The sequence below is a fragment of the Cibotium barometz genome, chromosome 48, assembly GCF_041138505.1.
Source record: "Cibotium barometz isolate CiBa-2024 chromosome 48, ASM4113850v1, whole genome shotgun sequence".
Lineage (NCBI taxonomy): Eukaryota > Viridiplantae > Streptophyta > Polypodiopsida > Cyatheales > Cibotiaceae > Cibotium > Cibotium barometz.
In genome coordinates this window covers 18967816-18990412 of record NC_141093.1, presented here as the reverse complement: position 1 = coordinate 18990412, position 22597 = coordinate 18967816, and the positions used below count along the sequence as shown (strand labels likewise).

General features: G+C 39.8%; 1 protein-coding gene across 2 annotated transcripts; it reads left to right on the top strand.

Annotated features, from left to right (window-relative positions):
• Positions 1–5522: 5522 nt before the first annotated feature.
• On the top strand, positions 5523–9468 carry LOC147610911 (uncharacterized). 2 transcript variants are annotated; one of them, XM_086785576.1, is made up of 3 exons: positions 5523–5996; positions 6102–6224; positions 6359–9468. In XM_086785576.1, the coding sequence occupies exon 3, from the start codon at positions 6412–6414 to the stop codon at positions 9181–9183; it is 2772 nt and encodes a 923-aa protein (XP_086641702.1). In that variant the 5' UTR covers positions 5523–5996; positions 6102–6224; positions 6359–6411; the 3' UTR covers positions 9184–9468. The 2 variants fall into 2 exon arrangements, with proteins under 2 accessions (XP_086641702.1, XP_086641700.1); XM_086785574.1 differs by having other exon boundaries at positions 6093–6224.
• Positions 9469–22597: the final 13129 nt, after the last annotated feature.

Genomic DNA, 22597 nt, shown 5'->3' with positions numbered 1-22597 from the left:
GATATACACGATTAATCACTGATAAGGGTGCTGTAATTCTACTTCTAGGAATAAAGCGGCTTAGAAGTGTAATAATTCAGCAAGAATTTCTAAAATTCCAGGGCGAATGATTAAAGAGTTGGACATAATGAACAACTCCTAGCCTTATCAAGATCATGGCTAGTGAGATATTTTGCCTCAGTCTTTGAAGCTGATTGGTGTTGATGTTAATACATCGCCCTCTAGAGAACCACATATGCTGACGTCGCTCTACTGGATCAGGGAAGTATAGATCCTCAAAGTGACGAGCGAGCCTCACTCTGCTTTCTCGGGTTGTAGCAGAGTTGATGAGATTTTCGAAGGCAAAGACGATCATATCCTGACTCTGGGAAACTCCAGGAATGCTAGACAAATTTGGGGTATCCATCTAAAAATCCAATTCAATTTATGAATTCATTTCAAACATAATCTTAGCAAGTAAAAACATTTTTTTTTTTGCAGATTTACTTTAAAATTTTAAGCAATTTCTGCTGCTGTTTCATAAGTTTACAACAACGCTCTGATACTAGCTGTGAGATCCCACTGCCCCCTCCGCGCACCGGATTCCCAATTGATAGCACCGGAAGTAACTTCCTCTTGCGCGGCAAAGGGTTTCCCACTCGGGACCTTGCCCTCGAATGTTCGGACACTGGTGGTCATTCCGAAACCGAAATAGGGGAAATTTCCCTTGCTCGAAAATCGGGGACGATTCCACCTTTTTGATTTCCTTAACGAATTTTCTAACAGGGTCAAGAGACTAAACTAACCTTCACCTGATTAAACCAGATAGAAGGAAAACTATTACAGACTTAACTTGAAGAAATCAACGCTTTTTTCGTAACTGAAATCAGGCACAGCCGCCGTTGATCTATTCATTTGACAGGTTATTATTTAACTATTCGAGTTCTAAGCGTATTCCTATTATTCAATTTCATTATTAAAACTCTACTGATTCCAGCCTAACCCCATCCGGCCCATGGGTTAGCCACCACCCAACCACTGGAATCGATAGAACAAACCAGACAATTACTCTCCCACCCATAATTGAATGCCTTTCTTAACTTTTGCTTTCGAATACAGATACGCACACACTCCTCTTTAAAACTTAACTTATAAAACAATCAATTGACAAACAATTATTGGTTACAGATGTCATAACTCAAAATTTGCATCCAATCCTTGTTTCTAAAAAAAAATAGTATCACTCTAGGCTCTCCGTTGAGACCAGCTGGTCAGCAAAATGAGATCTAGTAACAGATTACAATAATCATTGGTCCATCATACAATATCTTCCACGATATACGCATGGGTGTCCTCGTCACTACGAGCCCGTGCATCGCCTGGTCAGAACCCTCCAGGATCCTCCTTAGGTGTCCTGGCACTTCACTCAGGGACCGCTTCGTCGGCCCTCGTTCATCATACCAGAAGCGCACCATTTTAACCGTACCGAGGCTGGTCAAGACCTGGGCAGGTTTTGCTGTATGAGCTGTCCTTTGAACACTCCCCGCCAGCTGTTGCAACTGACCTTTCCTTAGAAAAATACATACCAAATGCTCCCTCCAACATTCTGGCATAAGACAGTCCTTTAAGAAAACAGGGTTTCTATGCAAGTTTTCAGTTTGATTTTCTTTTGAATACAATGAGTATATCTTAAATCAGTATCCCTAAAACTTCATAATCGTAATACTGAATTTCAAAATAGAATTCCTCGAATTCTATAACCTCGATCCTCAGATCAATTTGAAGGGTCTTAACTTAGTTTTAGATTTGGTGGGAGATTTGAGTGTATTTTCCTGAACTGGTCACATCTTCTTTCCTCGAAACCGATGAAAGAGTTTGGTCTTGGTCATGGTCTGCTTCAGGGTTCGAGTCTGATAAGGTTTTTCCTGAACTATCTTTCTCGAAAAGGGGGTGATATTTCACTTACTAATTTACTAAATTTCATTCATTGAATATTCATTTAACTGATTTCTAAATTAATCACGAATTCTGATGAGGAATAAATTAATCATTTATTTAAAATTCTGACTTCGATAGATTTTTAAATTTTTTTTTCTTTATAATCCGGGTGAATATGAAACGATAGAAATTCCTCTCTCAGAGTATTTACTTATTCATTTATCAAATACTCGTAGAAATTAAACATAGAATTAAAGAGAAATCTAATTTTGATATAAAAATTCTTTATGCATCTATTTATGCATAAAAATCAACTTCAATGGGAATAACACTTTTATATAAAAGAAAATCCTTTTATGCATATAAATCAATTTGAATAAGAATAACACTTTTAAAATAAAAAGAATTTCTTTATGCATCTTTTTATGCATAGAAATTAAATTTAATGAAAATAACACTTTTATAATTAAAAAAAATCCATTATGCATCTTTCCATGCATAGAAATTGAATTCAATGAAAATAACACTTTTATAATAAAAAAATTTCTATTATGCATCTTTCCATGCATAGAAATTAAATCTAATGAAATAACACTTTTATAATAAAAAAATTTCTATTATGCATCTTTCCATGCATAGAAATTAAATCTAATGAAAATAACACTTTTATAATAAAAAAATTTCCAATATGCATCTTTCTATGCATAGAATTTAAATTCAATAAAAACAACACTTTTATAATAAAAAAAATTTCAATATGCATCTTTCTATGCATATAAATTAATTTCAATAATTAATATCAATGATATCCATGCATATTCATAGGTGAATATGTACATGGTGTAAATAAAAATATTTCTTTTAGAATGCACAAACGATGGGGATTACTCTTTTAGAATAACATAAAAATAAACTTTATTTTTCACAAAATTCAAAAAAATTTTGCCATAACCTCCTTTGTATGGCTGACCATTTTTCAATTTTTAACATTCTAATATCAATTTAAAATTAATCCCAATTTGAAGTAAAGTACTCTAATCTACTTAGTTCTAGTGAGTAAACAATAAGAAAAGTTTAATCAATTTATTTATTACTCATTCTAGGATAAAGAAAGGCTGAATTCTTAAGGAAGAGAAGGGGGTAGCCTTTTCATCAAGGCATAACATCAAGATTCACTTTAATCAACTAAAAAAAAAAAAGAATCAGAAAATCATAGATTTGAAATTAAAAAGTAGAATTTTTAGCTTACATGGAGTTTTGTGAGCTTTCCTTTGGCTTGAAGAATTGAGGGTTCTACTCTTGTTTTGATCAAGAGTGGCCACCAATTCTTTTGGAGAGGATTTAGTCAAAAACAATTGAACTATCAAGTGAATTCAATGTAATTGGCTCTGGGTAGGTGTAGAGTAACAGTGCATAAACACTATTAAGCTTTTACAAAGGGGGAGGCTTCTATTTATAGGAAAAAGTGAATCTCAAACCAAGCAAACTGATTCTAGAATTTTCCAGATTAGTTTGGTCAATTTTTGACCATTTTTGGGTCAGTTCAGCTTACTTTTTGGAACTAGACTTGAAATAGGAGAGAGGAGAGATGAAATATCTCATTTTATTGATTTAAAATGGAAAGCAATGATGAGAAAAAAGGCGCCTCCTTCATGAGGGAGAATCCCCACTTTGAGGGGATTCTCCCTCCTTCATGAGGGAGAATCCCCACTTTGAGGTGTCAAAAATTTATTTTTTTAATGTTTCCTTTGGTCCTTAGTCCACTCTTCATCTTATGTGAGTATATTACTCATTTTTGGGAGGGTTTTCTTTATTTCTTCAATTTATCTCCTCCCTACATTTGGATTGATCTTATTGATCCCTCAGAACCTTAATCCAAAATTTTCAGAAAATCTGGACCCTTAGGCTAAGGTCTTTTGAGCAGATTATAATTTATTTCTAATGCACCTTAGGAATTTCTTTAAATTAAACTTCTGTTTCGGGGGAATTTATTTTAATAAGAAAGGATATTTTTCCATCCAAAGATATCTAAAAACTAAGTTACCTCTCTCTAGGCCAAAACAGGTAGAAACAAGATCTTTTATTATTCTGAAAAGGGGATTGATTACAAGGGAAGAAACCGGACATCTTGAGGGGCTGGGGAGGAATCTTACACTGGTCGAGTGGGCCATTGTAGATGAGGGCCAACTTTAGCTACACAATAAAGATAAGACACCATTTCTTGCATTTAGAAGTTTAAACTGTTGATGTGCTCTAACCACCTAATACAGTATCAATGATGTGTGCAAATTATCACAAGCTGTAATAAAGCAAGGAGGAAATAAGTGAATTATGGCCTTGGAGGAACCACCTCTTGGCATTTCATGTGTATAAATTCAAACGAAAAAAAAAGAGAACCAAATTCTATGAAAAGCGAATAAATTTGGCTATTATCCTTGTGCAAAAACACAATTAAAGTCTCTTTTGTAACTTTTCAAATACCCTAATAAAAGCATGCAAATGTTTGGTGAGGTGCTTGGATTCAAGAAACTGATAGCTTACTTTCTTGGCGCGTATAGTTTTGAGGTTGGAGATGGGATTTAATGAGAGGGCAACAACTTGAGGCCTACTAAGACGTTGAGGGTGACAATTCACATGCTAGTTGATGCGTGTGCTTGGAATTCCTATCCACCAGATCTCAAACCTTGTACATGCAATTACACTTGAATCGATCGCTCTTGGAGCGATTAGATTTGAAGTTGCAATCTACAACTATTCTTTGAGACTAGATAGGTGGCATGAATGAGGAATCACTTCTGTTAGGATTCATTTTGGACTTGTACTTCCATGCTCCCTTAGATAAACAAGAAGTGGAGAGTGCTTGCCACGGGGTAAAGTGGAGTTGAGGTTGTTTTTTGAATTGAGCTACCACTTAATCAAGCTTGTCGCTTTTCTAATCGAGCAACGAGCGTTTTTTGTAGTGAGTTTTTTTTTCTCCTTGCCATGTAGTGTTAATAACGTGTGGCCTTCCTTTTTTTTTTTTTTCGGGCTTCCTACACTACCCAAGTAAAAAGAGAATGCATATTACCATTACGTGAACTATGTCTCACAACTAGTGCTTGCATTGTTCTCTTAGGGTGGGTGGCTTCAAAATAGGTCCTTGCTGTATCCAAACCTATAACAACAAATGGGTGGTAAGTAGGAGCTTGCCCTCCCGTCATGCACAATGACTGATGCAAGATGTTGGTTAAAAAGCGAAGAAGGTACAGTATGATAGGGTGGGGGCATGTGAAGCCACCCTCACTCCCATTTGGAGTGCAACCATATGGGACTCAATATTGCATTTCTTCTTAAGAACGTTTTTTTCCCCATTAGGTTCAATCCAGCTCAATCAAAACCTTAGAAAAACACTCTTATTCTTGAAAATCTCGCATAACATATTTAATGGAAATACAAAAAACATTTTGGTGCCATATTAACCATCTTCCTCAAGGCTAGGAAAAAATGTTATAAATAGTTAAAAAATTTATGTAATTATTATGTGGTGGGTTCACATAGGGTATGAAGAAACGTCGTCTTCTCCCTCTGCCCCCCGTCAGCGTCTTCACGAAGAAGCTCTTCGCCACTCTATCTATCTCTCTCTACCCTTAGGGTATCCTCGCATCAAACGGTTTTCAAACCATGGCGAACACGCCCTTACCCTCTTCTTCACCTTCTCCCTTCTCTCTCTTGATTGCCCACTTTGCCCTTTCTCACCGCCCTGGCCGACCTCTGCCTTCTCTGCTTTTCCTGCTCTTTCTCCAACTCCTCCTCCTTTCCTCTCCCCCTTCTTATAAAGCACCCCTTGCCCTCCGCGCCTTCGCCATAGTCAAGCTTTTCCCACTTCCCTTTTACGCCATAGCCTGTCCCTTCTTCTGCCCCCGTACAAACCCTAACTGCATCTCGGAGTCCATCGCCAGTTTCTCTCCAGCGGCTGCGAGCTCCTGATAAACCCTAGAGGTATTGTATCCTCTGCGAAGAACGACTGCCCGTCCCTGCATCGAACCGCCACCGCTGCGCTTCTCTGTGACCGGACTAGGGTTTCGAAAGCGTTCTTCAAGGTAAGGGTTCAGCAAACGCTTTGTCTCGTTCACAGGCTTTTCCTTTGTGCTACATCAGGGTTTGACTAAGCAATACTGTGTCTTGATCCCTGCCAGACTGCGAAGGCCCTTTCTCTGCCAGATCAGGGTTTTCAAAGCATCACTCCTTCGTTAAGTCATCACATCCAACGTTTTTCTAATCGGCGTGGAGAGTCTCATTCGGGTTTTCGCTCAACTAAGCGCTTTCAGGTATGCCCTAAATTCTGCCTTTGCTTTGATTTGATGAGTTTTCCTTCATTCAGGTCTGCGATGGAGATGAATGCTCCTCCTGCCAGCGTTTATGAGTCTTCTGTGCTGAAATGACGTACATTTTACTCTTGCAGGGCTAGGGTTTTCGGTTTCCTTTCACCACATCCATTAGGTGTATTTCTCTGCCATGGGCATCTTTCGAGCCGGTGTTAGAGTTACCAGGGCTCTCACTCCAACCCCCTCAAGCTCATCCAGTGATGATGAGGAACCCAGGGCAAGGAAGAAATGCAAAACCAGGAGAAGCGCTGCAAGAGTCTCTGATGCTGAAGCCCGACATCCTCCTCATGTGGATGATGATGATGGAACAGAACTATTTCAAGTTGCAGACAGTGTCTGTCAGTTGCCGGAAGAGCTGTTCAAGTTGCCGGATTTGGGTGAAGTTCTTTCTCTTCATGCATGGAATGATTGCCTCACTGAAGAGGAAAGACAGATCCTTTGTTCCTACCTTCCAGACATGGACCTGGAATCTTACAAGAAGACTTTGAAGGAGCTTTTTGGTGGGAGAAATTTCTATTTTGGCAGCCCATTGGAGGACTTATGGCAGTGTCTGAAGGATAGCACGTGTGATCCCAATTTAGTGAGTTCGCGTCAAGCTCTGATGACCCTACAGAGAAAGGAACATTATCATCGTTTGCGACAGTATCACAATGGCATGGTGAACTCTCTTTTAGAGATGAAAGAGCTATGGTCAAATGATCCCGGGGCCAACCTTGAAGAGAGGCTCAATTCATGGCATGTCTGGAAATCAAAGTCTTCATGTATTGGAACTCATGATGTGGTTTTAGATAGTGTAATACCTGGCAAGCTCCACCCAACAGGAAATTTGAAGGTGAAAACCTCTGCAAAACCTAGAGGGGGTGGCGAACGAAGCATGATAAGCTCTGGAGAGCAATCTTCGGATTCAACACAGCCACTGCACAGCAACGTTGAAGGTTTTGCCTTTAAGGGACATTTGAACATGTCAGAGTTGGCACAAGAGGAGGAACAAAGTCATTTAGATGCCTTTTCTCTCAGGTCTCCGCTGAATTGTGAAATTGCAGGCACTGAGAGGCTTGTAGTAAAGAAGAAGAAGCAAAGCAACACAGGGTCAAGCAGCAAACATAAAAGAGAGAATGAAACCAGGGAAACTGGACATGGGTTGGGGAGGAGTGTGGAAGAGATGGGCAGGCCTCAGGTGAAGTCCAAATCATCACCTAATGTCAAGCTGCAAAAGCCTCAGAAGAAGAGTGAACAGGCAAATAAAGAGGACAGGCATGCAGAGGGCTATAGCATGGAGACCAACATCACTGTCTTTAATATGTATGAGGATGACCAATCACTGCCAGTGCGAAACAATGAGCAGGATTCTGATAGGGACACAGGGTGTAAGGGCTCAGAAGTGGTGGCAAGAGAAACACCCAGTGGTACTCAGTTGAAAAAGTGCAAAAGCAGGGCTCGTGAACTGGAATTGTCATCAAGTCCCCTCAGAGAGTCCTTGTCAGATGATCCTGCTAGGCTAATGAGAAAGGGTGGCCTTCCCCTTGTTCCTCCCTCTGCCTCCAGTTTTCCATTTTCAATTTTACACCTTTTTTCTGCAGCAAGGGCTGCACTGCTGGAACCTTTAGAACCCCCATCTTGCGAGAGAGAGTATGCACCTCCTGCAATAACTTTCAGGGAAATCGTAAGAAGGGTTCAGGCCCATCCTGGGGACCATCGGATAATGGAGACACATTTGTCTTTTGAAGGTCTGATCAGGGGTGTGTTGAAGGTTCTATCCTGCAATATAAGGAAGCCTGCCTTGAAGGGTTTGAAGCCATTTGTAGTGTATGACAGGGCTGTGAGGTGTTGGTCTTGGATTGGACCTCTGCCTGTCCGCCCCCTGTCTTTTGATGTGACAGATGTGCAATCCTTTGCAGAAGCCTGGTGCATATTGCCCATGATGCTTTACGAGATGCAGGATGCATTTGCCAAATGGCTGAAAACTGCAGAGAAAACTCTACAGCAGCTTGGGCAGCTTGCCCTGGTGCCATTGCCTGCATTTCCTGTTCTTCCAGATGAGAAAGAGAGGTTCAAGGATTTGAGAGCACAAAAGAGTCTTACCACTATCACCCCTAGTTCACATGAAATGAAGGCATTGTTCCAAAGAGAGGAAGCTGTTCGGTATTCTGCTTCAGAGATGGCTTTTTGTTATACTACTGCGGATGGACAGAAGTCTGCGGTTGCACCTCTGAAGCGGATTGGAGGAAAGTCGAAGGCCAAAGCAAGAGACCATTTCATGTTGAAACCAGACCGACCTTCCCATATCACAATACTCTGTCTAGTAAGGGATGCAGCTGCCAGGCTGCCTCAGGGCATAGGTACTCGGGCAGATGTCTGTACACTGCTCCGAGATTCACAGTTTATTGTAGAGGATGTTCTGGATCCACAGTTGAGTCAGGTTGTGAGTGGGGCTCTTGACCGGTTGCACTATGAAAGGGATCCGTGTGTACGCTATGACTCAGACAAGAAGCTCTGGGTTTATCTGCATGCTGACAGGGATGATGAGGACTTTGAAGAGGGTGGAACTACATCTACAAGGAGCTCAAAGCGGGCAAAGAAAGATGGTACTGACATGGCTGATTCACCTGTGCAAGGGCATGGTTACAATGAAGATATGTCTGAAGCGGAGCTTGATTCAGGTTCATTCAACGGCTCTGGTGGCATGGGCGATTCTGCCTCGCCCGAGCTTCTGTATGACAATCAGAATGGGGGTCCTTCTATGATGGTACCTGGAGCTGCTGGTGGGCAAGCACGGGAGGAAGTTTTACTTCCGTTCATTGATCTCCCTCCCTCCATGCAGCCTTTCTGTGGAAATATGCAGAGTCATCCTATGGGTTGGGAAGTGTACAAAGCAGGAAAGGAGCTCTCCATCATACAGTAGCAGGAAGATTATTGATGGCGTTAATGGAGATGTCTGCTATGCACCACTATCTTGTCAGACATTATGCTTCCAATCTTTTAATTTGTACATAAATTCCTGATGGTAGGCGATTTCTCTATATGAGTGTAACTAAGTTAAAAGAATTGTTTATGCTCGGATTTGTTTATGTTTTTGGCCTCTGTACTCGAGTTGGTCAACTGTGTGGCTGTTTTGCTCGAGCTTAACTACACCAATATTGGGGCCTTTAATCAACTTTTTGACCAAGATGCTACCATGTCTTCTCAAGTGAAAGTGCCAAGATACATGTAGTCTTTCTTTTACTTAGGTGGATTGATTTTACCATGACTTACCTCTGCTTGCAATGGCAAAAGGAGCACATTGTCATTTAGTGTTTTATGTCTTCAGAAGCCATGTCTCTTTGAATAGTGTCTGAAGTTTGCCTTTGCCAGGTGCATGAGGAGTTTTTGTAGATGGTTTCAAGAAGTGATTGTAAGACGATATCTTAAATATTGTTCTGCCAGTTTTTCTCGTTTTCTGAACAGAGGCAATCCTGACTCAGTCTTGCCACAGCAGCAATACACAACTTCTTAATGAAGAGTTGAAAATTGATCGTGATTGGCTGCTAGTAGGGACATCTATCATCCAGCCTTCCATCTTTGCGTCATTTTTGGTTGCCTAGTCAGCATTCAGCTGTGAAGTCAAAAAATGCCAGTGTGTCTGCCTAGGTGGTGTTTAGCTGGGGGCCCATTCGATTAAAATGCTAGAAAGGGATGGGGGGAAGTGATGGGTGCCCATCCTGTGTAATTGGCCTGAGGTATGAAAGACTTTAGGTCTGTCTTTTCATAGTGATAGTCTTAGTTGAATGTGCTGGACAGTACTTGGCTGTGGTCACTTCAGGAAAATAAAGGGAACCATTCTATTCACCTTTACAGTGAATGGTTTGTTTTACTCTCCACCTAGAAAAGTGGGTCACTTTCAACTTGGTTTGCAATGGACCCTGTGAGAGGAAATCTGAAAGTGGCCCTCTCCTTCCCCTTACCTATGCCTCTCTTCCTTACCTTAGGTCGAGCTTTGGCTCAGATATAAGGAATTGTGGCTAATTACTGCTCTGTAGTGCTAGAGAAGCATGAGAGAGACTGGTTGAAGGCAGATTAAATTAAGAGCATCAGGGTCTGCCTATTCCCGGCGAGCTCACATATTGGGATTCAAGATTTTACAGTGTACACTGCAAGGCCACTGTTTGGCTGTAAATTTCACCCTGGAAGCCTACTACTGTCTTCATTCATAATTGATCATAATAGCAAGCTCTTTCGATGCTGTTGATCCCTCTCTCGGCTTTCGAGTCTCCTTTGTACAGTATATTCTCATCATACTTGGATTTTATTTAGAACATTCTCTGGGCTCCGTTCATGCACTACAGCAAGTTTAAAACATCTTGGATTATTGGCCTACTTAGCAAATGATCTGTTGGATTTTGGTTTGTCTCATGGTTTTTGATTTTCTTGCAACAGTAGACACACGTATAATTTTTTGTTAAACACTGTCCTTGCTAGGCCTAAAAGTAGGTTGGGGAAAATAACTATGAGAACCATTCTTTTCACATTTAAAGAGTTGGTTTACTTCAATAGTAAATATGCCAAGTTTCTTTCTTTCAAGTATGATAAGGTGAACCCTGTCCCCTTGCTGTGAGGCTAGTGTCTCGACGATGGACACAATCTATGCTTCCATGGTGGAGTTGATGGTACAATCTAAACATACCGTGATGCATAGTGTGTTACTGGCAAACTCTAGGGTCTCATTAGTCACCATATCCATTTATACTGGATTTAAGACATCCCTGTTAATTTTACCAAAGAGCATGTAATGTATGTCCCTGTAGTGTTTTGGTAAACAGTGTGTTGCATGTCCCTTGAGTATTTTGCTCTAATAAAAAAGATGCTTTTCAAGACATCTGCAAGCCAAAACTCAATGTTTTTTCTGTGATAGATATGTGGAAACACCGAATGTTTGATTTTGAATGTTTCAAGTATTGATATACTCAATATAAACAAGAGATGGCTTCTCTATTGGCCTTTTTGGTGTGTGCGCGCGTGCACTGTGTGTGTGTGTGTGAGAGAGAGAGAGAGAGAGAGAGAGAGAGAGAGAGAGCACTCAAGTATGCCACATTAACATTCAACATACACTAAATTTGAAAGGTATAATGCTAGTTTTGTCAAGATTTAACTATCTTTGAAGTGTTAAGCAACCTTGAAAGTCGAGGCATGTGGAATTGCAAAACGAGGAGGTGATAACAAATGCACTCCTATGTCATAGATGCTAGATGACGTGATAGGCACACCAAACGCTTTTAATTTGAGAGAAATGGTCAAACCCAAAGGTTAATTAAAGCAGGTTCAATATTTTGACCTTCCAGTAGATAGTTTAAATCCTTCCTTTCAACCATATGGTCATATTACCCTTGAAGTTTGAAATAGATTTCACACCTTCAAAATGAAGACCTAGCCACAATAAATACCATTATTACATTAACACAACTTAAGGAAGTAAAATTAAAGCAAAAATGAGAAGGGGAAAAGGAGCATTTCAGGAGATCTCTTATGAAAGAAGTATAGACAAGGTTATAGTTCTAGATAGTGTCATAAGAAGGGGGTGAAAGTGTTAATTTTCATCTTAAATGTTCTGTTATATTAGCAAAGCCATTTTAGAGGCTTGACAGACAAGAAGCTCTATGTACAAAGCCAGTCAATGGTGGCCAAGGCTAGAATTTGTAAGAGATCTCCTACATATTCCCAACATCCAGACCCTGCCTGCCCCAGTGCCCAGCTCAGTGCTCACTATGTTGAATGGCGGCACCCATGATGCCAGAAATGTCCTTTCAAGGGCGCCCATGTCCCCAGGACTGTCCTACTTGAAAGGACATTGCAGGGGTAGGAGCAGGCCTTAAATTTGATGGCTAATGTAAGGCTTCATGGAAAAAAAATGAAGCTTTGGAGTCCACAAATGGGCTTCAAATTGCAACCTTATACAAAATTTTGGGATTCATAATCTCTCTCTCTCTCTCTCTCTCACACACACACACACACACACAACAGATGCATACATGTACTCTTACACTAAACATGCTAGAAAGATATGTAAAATCTCTCTCTCTCTCTCTCTCTCTCTCTCTCTCTCTCACACACACACACACACACTACACATGCATGCATGTACTCTTACACTAAACATGCTAGAAAGATATGTAAAATCTCTCTCTCTCTCTCTCTCTCTCTATCTCTCTCTCTCTCTCTCTCACACACACACACACTATATTTTTTTGAAGCCTTGGTGATTTAGGAGGGCTTCAATTTGAAGCCTTGCATGAAAAATTGGGCTTCATGGTTGAAGCCTTTAGAATATTGCAGGGCTTCATTTGAAGCCCTGCACAGCCATTGAAGCCCAAAACGGGCTTCAAATTTAAGCACTGGGTAGGAGGTTGATCCGCTGGATGGCTCTTAAAGGTTTTAGCACTTCTCTATTTATTCTGAATAAGGATGACCCACTGCGTCAAAGTTGCTTTTTGACGTGTCAATACCCATTTTGGGCATTTTGGCCCAAACAAAAACAAGGAAAACAAGTATTATTTCTACTAAACCCGTCATTTTGAAGGGTAACCCAGTTAGTCAAAAATCATAGTTATTAATACACCAATCCCCAGAAGGGCCGAGGCTATGATGAGTATATAGCCTGCCAGGCCAACACTTTCCAACCTCTTTGGTATAGGAAAGCCTTATTGTGACAAGTTGGGATGCAAGCATCATGACCAACAAGATAGTTGAGAAGGGGGTCGAGACGTTGCCCACACTACATTTTGACAACTTCAATGGGTTAGCCTTGTATGGAAAAATTGTTTTGATAATGTTGTCTTGCATACATAGCCTAAGACAAATGTGTGCCAAATTCGGCTCTAAGTCTTGAAACATTCGTCATTGGTCATATTGTTGAGATGTTATCTATTGTTTCATGAGCCTAACAACACACTGTTGTGCTGCACCACTTCTCATTTAGAATGAGCTTGGCCTTATACACAAGATATCTAGGCCTCCTTTAGGCTAGTAGCAACCTACTTACAAGCTTAATTGGTGTTGGTTTTCTGGTGTGCGCACCCCACATCAGTGTCTCAAGGTGAATCATATCAAATTATAGGATGTTCTTTTCTTGGGGCCTGTCCATGAAACGCTCTACCTCGCAAAACACAATGGCTAAGTGTATCCACTAGTTAGGCTCTACTATGCCCAAAGGCTTTTGCAAGTGTGGAATCGAATAGAGATAAAGTTGCGAGTGGCTGCATTCTCGTGTAGCCGACATAAAGGTTGAAGAGGCATTGTTTGCGGCACCATGAAGTTTTTTCTTGTATGTAAGTGTCCGTATATGTATACATCCATGCATGTGTATGTGTGTGCAAGCATATGTAAGGAGTGTGTGTGCATGTGTGTTTGGTGTGTGTATGCATGTTTGTATATGCCTATATGTATTCATGTGCACATGTATGTAAACGTGTGTGCATGCGTGCATGTGTCTATATGGGACTCTCTCACATAGACACATATCTGTGTGTCTCTCTCACACATGCATTCTCTCTATGTTTGTTTATGGGTATGAAATTTATTTTAAATTTGAAGCTCAATATTTTGTGTCAAATATGCTTGAGTAATATGTGTGTAGGAACCAACCCCTAAGTCAAATGTGCAAGCAAATTATGTAAAGGTTGCACAAGGTGCAAGCGGTAAATATGTGCACAAGAGCACTTTAGTTTGATTTATTTATTTAAAGGTTACACAAGGTGCAAACGGTGAGTGTGTATGTTTCTACCTATCAACTATGAGTGGTGCGAGTGTGCCGCATGTGGAGGATCCTATTTTGTGTCCACTTATTTCGTATGATTATTTTATGGTAGTGCGCCATGATTTTGATGTATAGATTTTATCATCCCCTTGTGTGTATGGGCATGGACATTTAAATTGTATGTGCACATTAATAAAGTCTATGGTGGAAGGCACATAGGTGTGAATAGGATAAGTGCCTTGCCAATTTTGTAAAAGGAAGGCCCAACCTTGTACATGCACTCTATTATTGGCTCAAGGGCCAAATTTTAGAATGTGATTGAAATACCTACGTCGTAGAGAGAGCCCCATGCATGGGGAGGAAAATGAACCCAATCTTGTGTCATATTCTTATTGTTTCTCTCTCTCTCTCTCTCTCTCTCTCTCTTATTTGCGTACGTGTTTTAATTATCTTTTTCATATGCTGTGGTATTGGCAGTTGAAAGTTGAATTAAATTATATTAATTTGTACTTGTAGTAAAGTTTTTTTAAGTGGTATCCGAACTTGTAGTAAAGTGTGTTTAAGTGGTATCCGAACTTTGGCAAGTACCAAGGACATCTCTTCAAGGTTTTAAATAAAAAATATATTCTTGAAGCACTTCCAAAAATTCAAGATATGCCTATTCCTTTGTAAACTTTGATTTATTTCATTTCAAAACAGTATGTAAATAGCTTATTCAAGGTATGCATATTCCCTTGTAAACTTTGATTTGATTTATTTACATACTCTTTTGATTTATTTCAAAAGAGTATGTAAATAGATTAAGTATGTAAATAGCTTAAAAGTCTTTAATCCTTTGTCATACCTCAACCATGAAGGGTACAAGTCCTTTTCAAAGGATTTGTGTAAAAGAGAACAACAACTCAAAAACCCTTGGGTAAAGGAGTTGAAGGGTTTCTATGATTTTTGTGGGCCATTGGATGGAGAATTAGATCAAAAACTTGGAATTCATGTCACCTCTCTCCCAAAACCACCTCTGTGAAAGCAAAACATCCTTCTTCATGAAAAATGCTTTTTTTCCAATTCTTAATCTCTCCCAAATCCAATCGTATGGATGGAATCAGCAAGAGAAAGAGGTTTAGGTTTTTGGATTGCTAAGCGAATGACAGTGTCAGATTTATATCATGAAGTCAATTTTAAGAAAAAGGAAAATTCATTTTTTAACAGGATTGCTCTCAAGTCAAAAGGAAATTAATTGATGCTTAATCAATTAATCATGGATGGTCCAAGAGTTCTTTCAAGTCAATAAAAAAGAAAAGGGAAACTCATTCTTTAACAGAGATTAATTTGATTAATTGATGCTTAATCAATTAATCATGATTGCTCTCAAGTCAATTTTAAGAAAAAGGAAAATTGATTTTTTTTAGCAAAGATTAATTTGATTAATTGATGCTTAATCAAGTTGTTTGGGATTCCCAAATTGAAGGTTATCTCTTCAAGCAAAAGGCGCATCTCTCTCTGTGTTGCGACGGGTGATTTTCTTTTTCGCACACTAGTCGACGGTCGGCGCCCTCGATAAGCACGCGAGTTTCCACACCAAGCAAGCGCCCAAGTGCTGGGCGCCTCAAGAGCCACAAGCTTAAAAATGAATAAATAAATATATAATAATTGTTTTAAAAAAAGTGAAGAAAATTTTACCTTCTCTCCTTCTTTCTCCGCGCATTGCGCCTCTAGATTTTTCCTTATTTTTCTTTTGCTCTGCTTTCTTCTCTCTCTTCTCTGGTTGGTTGCCCTCGTTTTCTTGTTTGCTCGCTAACTAGTTTTTATTTAGTTAAAGCTTCCAAGTCTTACCAATTTTAAGCCTTAAAACCTTGGTTATAAGCTTGTAAGGGTGTTTACAGACTATGGGCCTGCCCACTAAAAAGGTTGAGAGCTGTGGGCAGGCACCTTTTTGATAAACAATTGCTGGGCAACAATACCCTTTACAGACCGCGGGCACGCCCACGAAAAAGGCATCCTGCAAAAACTGAGAGCCGTGGGCAGGCTATTCTACTTGGAACTAGAACGGTGGTTATTGGGCTCCAATTAGCAAACACATCAGCGCTGAGGGTGCATGGGCGTGGTCACAGTCTATGAAGAAATGTCAGACGGGCGGGTGATTGTGGTGATCTGATTGGTTGGGCAAAACTTTTTCGTGGGCTTCCACCCAAGTATGTAAACACCCTAAGTATTATAAACTATATCTTAAAGCTTCTCACCTTATAGCTTGTAAGTATTATAAGCTATATCTTAAAGCTTCTAACCTTAAAGCCATCTATTTCCTTTTGACCTTAGCAACCATAGTCCTCTGCTTTATATATACATATATGCTTAAATACTTATTCTTACGAGTCGAGAAAATTAGTATAGACCAGATTCAATAAAATACAAGGAAAAAATTAATAACAAAATAGAAATTTTAGTCTTCAAATGCATTATTGGCCCCTCTATCATCCTTCATGAACGATGCAATAGAGCGGAAATTATAGTCGTTCAAACCTTGTGTTCATAGCCTTATCAAGGCACATCATAGATTAAGCTAGTATATACATACATATATACTATTAAAATAACGATTGCTTTGCCACATAAGAAACTTAAAAGGTTATTCATCATTTTGAACCATATATACTATTAAAATAACGATTACTTTGCCCAGAAGTAACTTAAAAGGTTATTAGTCCCAATCATTTTGAACCATTTGTATAAGAATCAGGCCATCTATATTTCCTCGAGAATATGGGTGTCGATGGTTAAGAGACCTTTAGATAGAGAGACTAATGACTTTAAGAGGTTTAACGTTTATGTCTATTTAAATTCCCTTCAATCGAAACCCCATAGGAACCAAAAGATAATTCCAATGTAGTGTGGGGCAACGCATGTAAAAGAGGTTGAGGACTACCAAGAAGAATCTTAATTGTGTGGTCTGTTGTTGGACAAGATGTAGGTAGTCCTAGGGGTAGGTCATTGGTAAAAGAGTCTTTGAATTTATCTAGGAAAGTTTTTGACCAGGTGATAAACTATGGTTGGTCACTTCAATTTCATTTACATATATCATGTAAGCTTTGTTTCATTTGAATAAAGCGCATTTGGCTTGTGGGATAGAAGTGGAAAAAGTTCATGTTGTGTGAAGAGTTAAAGTTTTGTTTTGATGTGTGATAATCAATGGCTAGGAGATATTTTGGTGTGTGGATGGTAGCACTATCGATCGCTCAGTGACATTCGATTGCCAGATACTTCTAGGAACTTTGGGCTTCCACTCCATTTGAAGCACCTCTTGCAGGAGGTATTGCATGCTTCTATGAAGCATGCATTGAGAGTGATTGGAGTGAGTGTGTCATGTCCGCATGGGTAGATCCTTGGATTGAGTGAGTGATTACAGCTAAGCATATGATGTATGTTGTACCTACTATGGCACTTGATGGTGGTGCCATGTTTGCAATTGACTATGATGAGCTTATAATTTTTTGACCATGGATGATGTCTTTGCTATCATTGTTGAGATTTAAGCTCGATGTCAGTGTGAGCCAGCTGTGCTATGTGCTGGCAAATTAGGTAGGAACATGTGTGAGACATAAATGACCGCGTGTCCAGCTGGTCATAGTGTGTGGACATTAGCTAGGGTTAGTAGAGTGTGGACACAACTCATTGTGTGTTGTGTGGATTATGGATTAGTGCATTATGCTTTGTGTGAGAGTGGACATGACTTCCCTCTATGGTTAGGGTTTGCAATATACATTAGGGTTTGCTCCTGTGTGTGTCTCCTCCTCCTCTACCGTTCTTTCAACATGGTATCAGAGCCTTGTGTTGTTTATTAGGGTTTATGAGTGAGTGAGTGAAGAGGGAGAAGAAGCTGTGAAGAGAAGCTGTGAAGCTTGCCATTGGAGCTGTGAAGCTTGGAGCACACCAAATACTATCAGATCTGAGAGCTTGGCCTACCGGGTAAGGTCTTCTAAACATCCTTGAGCGGATTGCAGGTGATACAGGCAAAAACAAAGCAAAATAGAGCAAATCAAAGCAAAGAGAAATTCTGTTTTTTGAAGCTTTCCATTAAAGCTTGGGAACATTGATGTATGGAGGAAATACATGTAAAATTGGCAAAAGACATATGTATTTGACAAAGAGGGATGTATTGGCAACCCATGTGCAAGCCTTGAACAAATTTTGGAGCAATTTGAATGCATTTCAAAGTGTGAAAAACTCTGGTTTTTGAGCTCTCACAAAACAGAGATAAAGGAGTCAAAAATTGAAGCATTTGGAGTGTGTTTTTGGTAAAAATTCAACCATTGGTGGATTGCACACATACCCAAGTGTGTTGGGGACTTGTTTAACTCATCAATCAGCAATCTAATCACTCCCAAAGGCCTCATTTGTAGGCAGCGCAGCCAGAACAGAGGAAACAGAGCAGTTTTCTGATTTTTTACCTACGAGGAGATCAAATTCTCATTGGTTGCTTGGTCCCTTCCACAATTGCTTTAGCAATTGGATGCTATACACTTTGGAGAAGAGGGCTATGTGATTTGTTTGGTCAATTATAACTAATTGAGCTGGGAATGAGCTGATTAAAACAGACTGTCCACTAGTTGCAAAGAAACAGGGTCATTTTAATTAAGCAATTAATCCTTGGCCTTTTACAATTGGACAAATTCCTCTTACATGGAGTCGATGGACACTATTGCTAAGCTGATGAATTCCTAGTTGCTCAATTTGGACAAATATTGAAGGAATTAGAGCAAATTTTCTATTGGTTTTTCTGGTTTTTCTAGTTTTTCCCAAAACAGAGAAAGGGGTTTTCAAAAATTGATATGTACACATGTCAGATGGTGTTGATACTCTACATTGAGGTTGATTAGGTGTCAATGCAAGTTGCCCATACTTGATTGCACCATTACATTGTGATTTGGAGCCTTGGAAGGCGTGTCAATTCAGGGTATTCCGGACTGCGTGAGTCAGTTCATCTTGGATGATTACAGGTTGATTTTCTACATCAAATTTGGAGTTTGTTGGCTACCTTGGAGTATCTGGAACATTCATTGGAGTGTGGTTGAGCTGAGGAAGGCTCATTTACAAATTTGAAGTGTGCGGAAGGTGTATGCATTGAGCAAACATGTCGGACAATCCAGTTTAGATTGTTGGTGAAAAGCTGGATAGGAAGAACTTCCAGGCATGGAAGTACAGGATAAAGAGTTTCTTGAAAGGAAAAGGATTTTGGAATCTCATTACAGGTGCTGAGCCAGAGTCTGAGCTACCTCGGCAACCTACACTGCAACAGCTTATTGCTCATAAGCAATGGTCACAGAGAGCATTCAAAGTGCTGCATTATTTGTCTATATGTATATCTGATGCTATGCTCATACACATACAGGATGCTGAGAATCCCAAAGATGCATGGGATACTTTGGTCAAGATGTTTGATACAGATACGAGTGCTCGCAAGTCTCAGTTGCGACATCAGATACATAATATCAAAAGGAATAAAAGGAGCATACATGATTATGTGCAAGAAATCAAGAAGTTTGCAGATGCATTGGCCACAATAAATGCCCCCATGCCTAATGATGATTTGGTGGATATTACCTTGCGTGGTCTTGGCAAGGAATACAAATCTTTTGATACATCTATCTCAGTGAGGAGTACAGGTTTACCTGACTTCGATGAGTTGGTTTCACTCTTGTTAGTTGAGGAAATTAAACTCAGTGATTCATTTCTGGATGCATCTACTAGCCATGATGATGGTAGAAATCAGGCTTTCTACTTGCCGCAGAGAGGCTTTAGAGGCAGGGGGAGATTTGCATCACGTGGACGTGGTGGTAATGGTCGTGGATGGCAGTTTAGGCCTCCACAACAGAATTTTCAGCCTTCATATGGTGCTCGAGGTGGTCGTGGATATGCACCTCAGCGAGGCAGAGGTAACCCCCGTGGTGGTCGAGGACGTTGGCAAGGCCAACAAAATTCAATGCAAGATGTGGAATGCCATTACTGTGGCAAATTTGGACATATGGCGAGAGATTGTTTCCGCAAACAGAATGATTTGAGAGGGGGTAGAGCACAGCGTGGTGGTCATTATGGTGGAAATTATGCACAACATGGTGGAAACTATGCATCAAGCAGCAATGATGGCACAACAAATCATTTGTTTGCCATGAAGCATGTTGTGGGTTCTATGACGACAAATGCTGAGAATGATGACACATGGTATATGGACTCAGGAGCATCAAACCATATGACATGTCATGGTGAATGGTTTGAGCATATGAAGCCTATGGATGTAAAAGGCTATGTGGAAACAGGTGATGATACCCAGCATGTCATTACACATGTTGGAAGTGTACCATTGGTCATGCACAATGGTCAGACAAAGTCTATGTCAGATGTGTTGTATGTGCCTTCGATTACTAAAAGCTTGGCCTCAGTTGGTCAAATGGTGGAACAGGGATTACAGGTTCGTTTCAACGAGCATGGATGCTTCGTTGAAGATTTTAAACATGGATGTAGAGTGATTGCTAAAGGAAAGAAAGAAGGCAGATTGTTTAAGCTGGATGCTGGAATTCCTGAGCTAAAATCAGCCATGTTCTCCAAAAGTAAAAATGTGGTACAGGACAGTGATATGTGGCACAAGAGGATTGGACATGTCAATATACAGAGATTAAAGAACATGCAAACAAGAGGCATTGTCAATGGATTGCCTAGGTTCAAATATGATGGACATATGCATGTGTGTGAAGCCTGTCAGTTTAGAAAGCAGGCAAGGTTGAGGTTTCCTAGAGAAGGAAATATGAGTAACAGGCCACTTGAGATAGTACACAGTGATGTATGGGATCCTGCACAAAACCCATCTATCAAAGGCAGTTTATACTATGTTACATTCATAGATGATTTCAGCAGGATGACATGGATATACTTTCTCAAAGAGAAGAGTGAAGTGTTGGAAAAATTCATGGATTTCAAAGCTTTTGCAGAAAAGCATTATGGCTGTTGGATTAAATGTCATTAGGGCCAAAAACGGCTAGAAAAGGGCTGTTTGTTAATCCAAGGATTAAGAAATTGTCCAATTGTGAATTGACACGTATACAAAAGTATGGCATTCTTGTCTCCTCCAAATGTCTTCCTAACGGTTCTATTTTAGTGGCGAACGGCTAAAACGGCTAAATTTAGACGTTTCCGATGGCTAACATTAAAGTTTGGGTCCAAAATAGTGACATCTTGTTCCATTTTTTATTTTAAAAAATTCAAGCATTAAAGATACGAAATCCTCTTTCCAGGCCTTGAAAACAACGCTATTAATGACAAAACATCGGACGTCTACTTTCCGCCTTCCTTTCATTTTGGCATATGGTTTATTCTTTCTTCTTTGCACTTTCAAAAGATTCCCTATTCAAAAGATTCACTATTCAAAAGATTTACTATTTTGCTCTTATCTGTGATCTTCTATGGCGTCCTCACGTCGTCCTTCTCATAATATTACTTCTTGTGATTTTCATAACACGAGAGAAGATGGTGTTTGGAAACCCATGTCTTTTCGTGTGAATGATTGGGTAACAATGCTTCCCTCTTGCAAAGGTGCCCACAGGGTGAAAAGAACCAAGCGAAATGAAGTGAAATCCCATTGGAAAGGTCGTGTTCTTGCATTCAAAGTGACCGACAATGGCTGGCTTGCAAAAGTTCAACATGTCTACATGGCCAAAGACATGGTGTTGAACTTGGATGAACATCCAATTCTCCATTCTTACTGTAATTCAACAAACCTTTATCTATTTGACACAACACCATATTTCTCTTTCTGATATATTTATTGTTTGTTTCATTTCAGTTATCTTTCCGTCAACAGCTGTGGAGTGGCAGCCTGTTGAGAGCTTAAGTGGCACATTCAAGGCAATTCACAAGGGGATTGCAGATGTCATGTACGCAGACAAACCACCTTCATTTTACAAATCAATGGATTTATTTGTGTATTTTGCAGAATACAGGGTTCCATCAAGAGAAGGTGTTCATGGAGAATTGTATGACATACCTATTCCTACAATAATGTCACTAGAATGGGAAGTTCCTGATCCAAATACCATAACAAGCTTCAAATCCAAAATCAAAGATGATATTCTGAAAGCAATGTCTCCTGGAAGGATTTCAAGAAGGATTAAACTTCAATGGTTCTTGCCTATACATGTCTTTGTGGCATGTTTCAAAACAATGGAATTGGAGAGGACAAGAACGATGTGGCTTAATAGAAGACTATCTCTGACTGATCTGGACACTGTACTTGGAGAAGGATGGAGTACCAAGGAAACTTTTCATATGGGGGACAATATCAGTTGTAGAGTAAGCCCAAATTCTTTGTCCATCTCATACCAACTGTGTCGCCAATCCTTAGTTTTGGGCTATGACTATAGGAGATGGAAAAGCAAGCTTGGTAGTTGGGTCCCTTTGGACTCTGAAGAGAATTGTCCAGAGTTTGAATTTAACATCATAGTCCACCCATTCATAGATCCTAGGAAACTCATAGTAACATCAAACTGGCGACTACAACATGTAAGAGAGTCGCTTGAGTTTCTGGATGAAATATCACCTGAATATA